Source organism: Styela clava, chromosome 14 (assembly GCF_964204865.1).
Source record: "Styela clava chromosome 14, kaStyClav1.hap1.2, whole genome shotgun sequence".
Classification (NCBI taxonomy): Eukaryota; Metazoa; Chordata; class Ascidiacea; order Stolidobranchia; family Styelidae; genus Styela; species Styela clava.
Genome location: NC_135263.1, coordinates 19,359,995 through 19,370,802, shown reverse-complemented (window position 1 = coordinate 19,370,802; position 10,808 = coordinate 19,359,995). Strand labels below are relative to the sequence as shown.

At 35.0% G+C, this 10,808-nt stretch overlaps 1 protein-coding gene across 1 annotated transcript; it reads right to left on the bottom strand.

Moving 5' to 3' along the window:
* Positions 1-1,334: 1,334 nt before the first annotated feature.
* LOC120340695 (ubiquitin carboxyl-terminal hydrolase 46-like) lies at positions 1,335-10,365 on the bottom strand. Its single transcript, XM_039409032.2, has 8 exons — positions 10,065-10,365; positions 9,885-9,965; positions 7,987-8,218; positions 6,287-7,044; positions 5,175-5,251; positions 4,505-4,588; positions 3,278-3,472; positions 1,335-2,885 (listed from the first exon to the last, which is right to left on the bottom strand). Exons 1-8 carry the CDS (start codon positions 10,089-10,091, stop codon positions 2,705-2,707), a joined length of 1,635 nt encoding a protein of 544 aa, XP_039264966.2. The 5' UTR covers positions 10,092-10,365; the 3' UTR covers positions 1,335-2,704.
* Between the last annotated feature and the right edge of the window lie 443 nt (positions 10,366-10,808).

The window sequence follows — 10,808 nt, the reverse complement described above, 5'->3', positions numbered from 1 at the left end:
CATTATCTCAATTTTATTTTGTAGTTATTGTGCAACACTTTTCACGTTTCTTATTAATTTGATAATTTCCATCCGTTATTTTATCAGAATTTTCCACCGTTGTTGTTTAAGAATTTCACCCGGGTTGATATGAAAAGGCGAGCGGTAATTATAATTCAGTTATATACCCTTCAGATTTAGAAAGCTCCTCGCAACAACTTATTATTAATTTTGTATATGATTTGCTCGGCGAGCTGTCAGTGTATGGCGTCTTCTTATTTATTCTAATATGTATATCCGCTACTTGCCGAGTATTTATCATCAATTCTATTCATTTCTTATATTTTTCTGAGTCGTACTTTCTCTTTATATTAACATGTTATATTTTTGCATGTTTCACTCTATTCTTTATTTAGGTTAAAATACCATTTTTGCCCCTCCATTTTTCGGTAAAAAGATGTCTCTCCTAAAGCAATTCAGTATCGGCAGAAAAAGCTAGTTTTATAAATAGAATCGATTTGAAGCTGTTGAGTTGGTGATCATAGGAACATGATATAGGTAACTCAGAGCTGAAACATCTATTGTGGGGGTTTATGAGGTAAATATCTTCTTTCAATGGAATGTGTAGTTTCTTATGATGGCAATACCTTGTATTATCAGTCCATTGCAAGGACAAATAATTGCACTCTTGCATTTTGATGGCTGTTGTGTCATCAAAGTAGCTCCGAATTCGTGACCCCCTAAATGCAATCTCAAATTTCTTGGGCAACAATTTTATCTATATTGATGGTTGTTTATCCTTTTGCTGAAAATTACGCAAAAAACCTAAAGAGTTAGAACTAATGATAATAGGATTAAAATAGCACCTACAGGCTTTGCATGCCCTATTAAAACTGAATCCATTAGAATTGAGTAAATAAGGTACTGAAAAACTGTGCAATTTTCAACACTCGACAGTTTACGAAAACCTAATTTTGGAGACCTCTAAATGTTTTGACGGGTTCATAGAGGCATGTGATCTCCTTTTATAAGTCTTGAAACATAGTTATGCAAAATATCAGCAGTAATTTAGTTTATCATATATTTCAATTTAGTCGAGATGTTTTGTTCGGCCACGGCAATAAATCTAAAAGCAAGTTGTGTCGGAAATAAATGTTTCATCCTCAGTTTCGATAGTGACCGAACATGACGGGAAATTTTTGCATTCCTTGCAATTTACAGCGTAAAACAAATAAATAAAATACCTCTTGAGTTCTTGAATATTATTTAGAATATCCCGGCGTCGTTGATGTTAATATAGTTAAGTTCAGTTCAAGTCTTAATTTGCCCATACTTCTTTCAACTAAGAAACAGTATTTTAGATCGAATCATTTTCACTTCATATATTGCAGATACTAGCCATATAGACAGTGCATTTAAAATTAAAATACTAACTACAACAAATGGCTATCAAAAAACAGGAACCCCATATTACTATCACTGGCTGCCTTCAGCAAGATCAAAAAGATATCATGAAAATAAATGAACCACTGCACAACAGGAGCACACATAAGAATTTGAACCAGGGGGCCCAATCTAAAATGCAGATAAAATACAAAAAAAATCCAGATAGTATTTAGATCCTAGTAATAGAAACTAGTAATAATCTTGTGGACAAATTGAAATACGCCAACGCAATACTATTTTGTGCAGCAGAAGTACTTGAATTTTTATTATTTTTGATTGACACCCGCGAAAACAGTTACAAACTAAATAGGTCTGAGTAAATGCTTTATCGCTATTATTGCGAGTCTTAAGAAAACGCGGCTATGTGAAGGTTGAAGCCTGAAGGTAAGTATTTAATCAGGTAACATTCATATAAGATGTCGACAGGCACAAGTTATTTTCCAGAAAGGGCCACTGTCAAATTATGAAACATATATTACAAATTAAATTATCAGGAAATTAAAATTTGATAATGCATGATCGATAATAAACAATACAGACAATTATTACACGTCAACCTGTTTTTTCTTGCACCAAACCTCTAGCTGCAAGTGGGGGATACAGGAAGATATCATTTTCAGAATCTAGCTACACTCTGCTCTTATATACTCTGTAGTCTGTATATCAATGGTACTAATAAGGATGCAGCCAAAAAGATAAACTTCTATGCCCAAGGTCACATGATCACAAACTAAATACATTTTTTATGGTGACTGTGTGAAGTTACCAATTTATCGTTTGGAAGAAAAGTGAAACCATTACACTTTTTTAACATAAAATATTAAGAGTCGAGGAAAATATTTTTGGTTCAATTGATTGCCAAAGACTGCCGATGTGTAGTGATAGCAATCCTATTTATTTTTAAGATTTTTTTTGACCTATTCTGGGCTGGCACTGGAGATGCAGAAAATTGTCAAGTAGCTAGTTAGATATCCTATGCAAAACATATTTATAAAATTTCATTTATATAATTTACTCCTTTAATACAAAACTGAAACATGCATGCATAGATCCTGGTCTGATTAAGATTAAGCAGGGTCATCAATGACAACAACTTTCAAACTGTATCAGTTTTGATAAAACTGCTTAAATTTATGTGCAGTGACCATGAGTTGACTATCAATTTTGTGCTCACAAACAAGAACTCTTGCAACACTTCTCTCTAAGTACTGTGTGCTTGAAAAAAGCTCACAAACGTTTCAACATAATCAGATTAGCACAAACCCATTTTTAATTTCTATCATTCTTTGCATTGATAAAACAAGATATAACCAGATTCAGAGTTTTTTTGAATGTCTGCTGATAATCCGTAAAAATCTTCGATTGTATTTGGTTCTATTTTTTCAACAATATCATCATCAAACAAGAGCCACAGTCCATGGCTTTTAACTATAGTGATGTAATGTCCACGACTTGGCCCACTGAAAGTAAATTAATATGATAATGATGAGAGTTTATCAATATTTTGAATGGATTAGGTTTCAGAAAGAATAGTTGCTCACAGTACCAGTAAATAGCGGCGATGTGGTTCATCGTGCTAGGAATACATCAGTGTTAAGAATGCACTCGCCATCGCACCTCTGATTACTCTGCGTGGGTTCGCAAGTTCGAATACCATGCGGGGATAGTTATGTGCAAGATATTCCATATACTAGGTGTTTTATGCAAAAGGTATTGACTTATTTTGAGACCAACTTCTAATTTGCTTCGAAGGTTTTATGAATTTTAAGAATATTTCACACTTAAAGACAGTCATTCATATAATAATGGGACATTACTTAGACCATTTTCATTATGTACAAATGAAGCATACCTTCCACAATGAACAACAACAGCAATTAGGTCATAAAGTCGTTCTGCATTAGTTGCATCATCTGATGTATTGAACAATCTTAATTCAAATGGAAACACAACCCGGTATGAAAGCTTAGTATATCGTTGAAGGCTGTCCATTTTGAATCTTTTCAAGTGTAAAGCGAGTATAACAGGAAGCTTTTTGACTCTCATTCTGAAAAAAAAACGAGTTTGTAAGCATTGAATTATTATCTGTATTAGTCAGAACAATGAGTATAATTATATCAGTCATAAACTATTTATTCTAAATTATTCCATCAGCTTCCACAGGACCTCATACCCGCAAAATAGTTCTAGAAAGTCACTACCTCCTACAAACATGTAGGACAAATTTAATTAATTAATTCTCCTCGAATCATGGCTGTGATCACTCAACTTAATGACAGTGATGCACACACACATAAGTGTGAACAGATGGGTCTTTTCCATCAATCGTTAGGTTACCAGTGACCTTACTCATCATATCTAAGTATTTGACTTGAATTGATATCTGTTTCCTAAAATATATCGATGAAATTGGATCTCTCATATCTATCTATCCACCAGTGCATATTTCAATTGAGCTATCACATTTAGGGCGATGATCGGTTGTCTACTCTAAATCGACTCAATCAAATTACCAAAGAATATTGAATACAATTGACTGATAATCAATTAATAACTCAAACTGTATATGCTTTCTCATCCATGAAGTGTCACCTCAATGTGCTTAATATATTTTTACAGCTGTCGTAACCATTTAGCTGTGAGCCCTTATCTTCTCGCTAAACTCTTTTAATACATAACTTTTCCTACCAAAAAATTTTTTCACAAGAATTTTCATTATATCCATCTTGAATTAAACGGCTTCATGAATCATGTCTACCACTAACAGCTATTTATAGTGAACAATGCACACTCAATTCTGTACAAATTCAGTAACTCTTGACATTCCAGTAATTGCCAGAGACCTCGGTTAGAGGTACTCACTCTTGAGCGGATGAGTATCACTTTATTTTGAGCAAATTATCGTAAAAATGAAAGACTAAAATTGAAAATATTTGTTTGCAAAAAAATTACCTAATACAGGTTGAGGTGATATCTATCTATGAAACAAGTCCAGTGGAGCAACATTCCTCTTATGAAAAGGTTCTTATTATTTGAACACTATATTCGTCATTACAAACTATAAAAAGTATTGAAATACCTTTTTTCTGCCTCCTGTTTACTGCAACAAACTTCACAGTCATATTTATGTTCACCAGACAAAGTTTCCGTGTTACTGAAGCCTCTGAAAAAATATATATACATATCACAAATTACATTTTGAAAGTAAAATACCCATAATTTATTTTTTCTGATTCAAACAAGAAAATAATCATTCATTGGAAAAGTTCATTATTCATTCTGAAGGGTAAAGACTTAGAAACAAGAACAACTACTTGTTTCTCGTACCTAGTATCCATAGACCGCAATGTAAATACCTATATAATCAGTATGGAAATTATGAAGTCTTAGCCCAAATCCCATTCAGAACATCAAATAAATTGTAGTACAAAAACTTAGAAATTTTCAAACTATATAATAAATATTTTAAAATGTTTCACAGCATATTTTTGGTATTACATAGAATAGATAGATTACATAAATATATCAGATCGGCTTCTTTAAAATACCTGTGGTATAAGTGATACATTGGTACCATTGCTAGGCTTCCAAAAGATATGAATAAACTGTAAGTCATCGCATAGAAAGCAAAATATTAGGTGTGCTATTCATACAGAACAAAGTTAGTCAAGAACCTCTTGTAAGTTTAATGATTGCAAAAGAATACAACTATGTTGCAACACTAATACCATAAACTGGACGTTACATACCTGAGACAGTGTGATATTGATGTATTCTGTTCGACATCAACTGAAAGATCCAAAAAATCTTCATCTTTACTGCTGACCTGAAGCATTGTAAAATAAATACAATTGCTTTTATAGTTAATGACTGCTATATTGTCTTTACTTCAGTTGACTCATTAATCACATTTCTATCATTTCGAGCTGGGATTAGTCAGTCAGAAATCCAAAACCAAACTATCTCCTCTTCTGACTATGCCAAAAGACAATATTTCCAAATATAGAATAATATATCCTAAAATTGTGTCATGTTATGCAAAGAAGGCATGGAAGTAAACGTAAATTCAATGTCATTGAATTAAAATACATATTAAGTTACAGATATATTTTTGATGTTTGATTGAGTGTCAATTTTTTTCTAGTTTTCAAGAGATGAATTGAGTGTTTTTTGTATGAAACATTGAACATAATTAAATCTGAACCAATTCTGATACTCGATTCTTTTTGGATTTCTCTGTTATGATCCAAGAGTTTTAAAAAATGATGGGTAGTGGGTTGAATGAGAGAAAAATTCAATTTCGTTATTATTAAAGGTTGCTTTCTATCTAGGTTTTGCTTCAACACCATTGGCAAAGTTTTCAAAAAGATATTTAAACAGATGGACAGATATGGCTATTTCATAGTTCTAATATTTGCAATAAACTGAGAGCGCCTTGAAATTCGAAATCGAATTAGCTACAACAAAAACATTGTGAATTCTCATGTGCATTGCAACAATTAGACTGCAAAAAACACTCACGTATTTTAAATAATATTGAGCTATTCAATATACCATCCACGGTGCTCCAGAAGCGTGTGTACCAATATGGAGGTTAACTAATATTGTTCGCCTACTTTACATCAAGTTGTGTAAAGGGAGTAAAACCTATGGGCAGGGGGTATATTCACTTGGCTAACACAGACCATCCCCGAACTCGTAATAGAACTAAAATAAGGGAAATCAAAATTAAAGTATGGCCTAACCCTAACCTGGTACATACACCACAGGACCCCATCCACTACATACAACATAAATTTAATGATCATTTCCATTTTAGTACATTTAAAAATTATGGGAAAAGAAAATATTGTTTGCTTACTGTTTCACAAGTGAGACATCGGGTTTCATTTGTTAGCGTTCCTTGAAATATTTCATGCACCCATGTAGATGTAGAGTCATTATCTCCCATACTTCTCATTCTATCATATGGATAAGATGCATGACTATTTTCATCTGTTTCCAAACTTGCGCAATCGCCGTTTTGATTCTTTTTGCGTCCCCACTTTATTAATGGAGATGAAGAAGATGAAGACTCTGTGTTGCGAGTTGGTCGCTGCAATGAACTTGTCAAAGAAGACTTGGCACTACTACTCGAAGAATATTCGCTATTCTCATTGACAATACATAATTCACTGTTTGGGATAGAATCTGGAGTACCATTAGCTAAAATCTTTGTTGAGTTTGTTTCCTCCTGATTAATGGATGAGCCAGTTCCAGAGGATGAAGAAACTGTTGATGCATTACCACCATCGAGGTTTGGATTTTCAGAATGTGCTTTCAATTTTAAACTTGTTAGAAAAGAGCTTGCACCAATGCGGTTAGTGAGGGGTACTCCATTTCCATCATTTGACGAGTCTTGCTTTTCAGGTTTTATTTTGTCTTTTCTGCCTCGACTAAACATAGATTTTCTGTCCTTTCTAACTTCTCCAATTGAGTGCTTATCATCCAATTTGCTTTGATGTAATCTCTGCTTTTCAAGTTGCGCCTTTTTCTCAGCTTTGAGCACATCGGCAATGTAGTTGAGCAGATAATTAATGAATTCATGTGCATCATGTTGCAGATAATTGTCAAATTGTTCTAGAAATACAGATAGTGATGTGGTTAAATGTGAATAATACCAACTTGCAGAATTACATGAGTCTGTTAGAAAGCAACATTCTAAACATAGAAATATCAAAGAAACTGAGCATCGATGTAAGATGTACCTCTTATTTTAAACAAGTGTTAATGATTTTATGATATGTTATTTCTACATGCATAACTTATTCATTATCGCCTTCGATGAATAAAAAATTTCAGTCCTTGCATGTTTTTCAAATTTGTTGGTGTGGTAGATCATGCTGTCAATTATTTGTTTGAGAGTTGCACAAAGAGGGAACTGCTATGATCCCGAATACTATTGTATGTGCGGCATTAAGTTTTGAAGATATATAAAACTTATCATAGAAAATCACAGCATAATCAATCTCATATACCGGCATATACCTCATATACCGGTAGTTACCTATTTACATACAAAGCCGTTCATAATACCTAGGAATTCCAGAACAAATAGTGGTTAATAGGTGTAACTGAACATTAGTACCCAATATTAGTATAAAACTTGGTTTGAAATGTTTGACTAAAAGCCATGAGGGCAAACAATTCAACAATAGTCTATTTGTTAGAGCTGCCAAACAAATATAAAATCACGATGGCTCCTGAATAGCGGCACACTCTTCTCATAAATACAAAATTGCTTCTCCTCGCTCGAGCTTGAAAGTCAAATATCTCATTCGCTCACTGTTGACGTATCGTAATTACAACGTTACTTTTACAACAATCAAACGTTACTTTTACAACAATCACTACGTACCCTACCCTATCATTGAGTAAGTTTCTTCACTGGTATTATTAAATCATTGATAAAAAAAGAAAATTCAGGCTTATTTATGGACTGTGACATTAGATGGTACATTCTTGCATAATATAAAATTTACACGAAAAAAATCATTTTCTAATGAGCAAATAATGTCTCACCATTTTCTTTTCTCAATTTGGCAACAAATTTCTTTGGCTGTATGACCCCAACTTTCTTCTTTTGTGTTGTTATGCTGTGGAAAAGATCGCAGAGACAAGAGAGTAATGTTTCCTTTTTATTCCCCCCATGCTTTCCATTCAGTTGCTGACGATACTGAAGAACTTTTTCTCGGAATGGTGGACAGAAAAAGAGAGCTTGTAGTACAGAGTTGCAGTAACAAGTATTCCCAAACTGAAAGATAATGAACTGAAATCGAACAATCTCTCTAACCAGAAAAAAGGCTTGGCGGTGTGGCGCACTGTGCTAAGCGTTAGGAATACACCCGCCGCTGCACCTCTGATTACCCTGCGTGAGTTAGCAGGTTCGAATCCCATGCAAATGGTTATGTGCTAGACTCTCCTTTTTTCTTTCGTGGCCCACTTTAGTTGCATAAAAACTCTGTGGCCCACTAACTTTCTCATGCAAGGGAAAAACTACAAGAAAAGCAAGATTCTTTTTGCAAAAATAAATACTTTCACTTTAATACTCAGAATGAAAAGCAGCAGCATCATTCATTGCTACTACAATAAAAATTTGACTATAATGACAAATGAAATTAAACTTTCCAATAACCATAGTAGTTTGTAATAGGCTTGTGGCCCACTTGAAAATGTCTCTATGGCCCAGCAGTAGGCCATGGCCCACTGGTTGAGAACCAGTGTGCTAGAGGATCGCTGCAATTCTCGCCGCTGTAGGGTGGTTCAAGGAACCGCTAGTCGGTTGCGGCATCCTCCACCATCAAGTCCATGCTTCCGAAAACAAATAACTGGCTTACTAATCTCATACCAGACATGGACTGGTAACCGAACGAGAGGCCGTGGTTCGCCATATGATTAAGCCAACTTATCGTTTTCCTCTCACCTGGAACAAATATGTCCCAAATCCCATCCTATATATTCTGGTTGATTAAATCTACAAAATCATTGAATATCTCATTACCAAAATTAGCCAATTTATATTAGGACTATCGAAATCATGAATAAATATCAGATCAAAATGAAGTTGTCTTGTATATTGTACTAGACCAGGGGTGTGCAACAGGCGGCCCGCGGGCCATAACCCGGCCCGCCAAGCCATTTAGTGTGGCCCTTGTCAATACTCTTGATTTTTACCCATCAAGCATAAAATCCCAATCCGACAGTTTAATTAATTAAGACCTCGTGTATCTTTTTATTGCTTAGATAGAAACAGTAATTTGATTATGACAGTACGTGACGTAAGCATTCTTTGGATTTGTGGTTTAGACTCGTTCAGTTATAAGCTCTGTCTAGCAGATTACGTTTATAGATAAAATGTGTTATCTCACTAGCCAGGAATTGTTGTTAACCGTCATTGCAAAGTGAGTGAAGCTTTCAGTCTGGCATTGGATGAGAGCAATGATATCAGTGACACAAGTTTGCGTTCAACTCACTATTTCTGCAAGAAACCCTAATATTGCCGTAAGATAACTAGCAAAAATAAACAATTTTTGTAACGGTAATTACGAGAAAGTCCATATTAAATAAAGGTGCGGCCCGCGGCTCCACCCAGTTACTTGAATTTGGCCCGCCGGTGAAAAAGGTTGCACACCCCTGTACTAGACCATTGGTTCTCAAACTAGGGTCCGCGGCCGATTAGGGGTCTGCGAAGCGATTTTAGGGGGACCGCGAGACAGCTTTAACTTCGGCACAGAAGCACTTTGATTTGAAGTAAAATTTTGATGTCATGCTTTCACAGTGTTGCTCCAAAGCACGACACGCTCTACCGAAGACAATATTACGTAACAAACTTTGACTAAGCTAGTAAGTTGAAACTTAGACTATTTCGATAAGTACTACCAAACTCCTACAGTAATCAAATTAAAAGTCATGTCACATACATTGATGAATCCAAAATAATGTTCATTTGGAGGAAATTGTTCTGGCCCGATATCTTTGACAAGTGCTGAAGCGTTTGCTCCCTGTAAAAAGCATTGAATAATTGGTATCAGAAACAATAAATCATGTGTAATTGCGAATCAGTAATATCAAACCAAAGACTGAAAGATAAAAAAACTCACCATTATGCTTGGAAGACACCCCTTCATGAAATCTTACATCTAGTAATAGGATTTTATGGCTATATACTCTTGTTCCATCAAAAAATTCAAAATATTTTAAAAGGTGTCAGACTGTTAAATATTAGTTAACAGGTTTACATGGTTACATTACATTACATCATGTGTTCTGGTGAATATTGAGAAAAATATAGAAGCACATAGTTTTACTTTCAAAAGTAATGAGTTTAATGTTCCACATGTACAATAGCAGATATAGTTGCTACAATCACCATGTGACAGAAAGAGCCTTGCAAATATTTCGCAGAACCTATGATGTCAATAGGGGCGACTCACGACTGCAACTGTTTTTAATGTTCCAACACATTAACCATCTATTACTGTACTATTACAGGGGTCTTACTACTTACTGAATACAGCGCGAAACACCGCAAAGAGCGCAAAACAGCGCGAAACAGCGCAAAAGAGCGCGAAACAGCGCAAAAGAGAGGAAAACAGCGCGAAACAGAAGGAAACCAGCGCAAAACAGAGGGAAACAGCGCAAAACAGGAGACGCAGTCATTACCACCTCCTGCCACGAAAGAACCACGGCGCCTCTCGCCATGGTTTTATGGCGCTATTTCCGGCATATTTACAAGGTTATGTACCGGATTATAGGTCATCATGCGAAATTTTATCTACCTTTTTGGTGCTCCAGAAGTATGTGCAGCAATATGTCGCACAACCTGAATCCGCTACACACACACA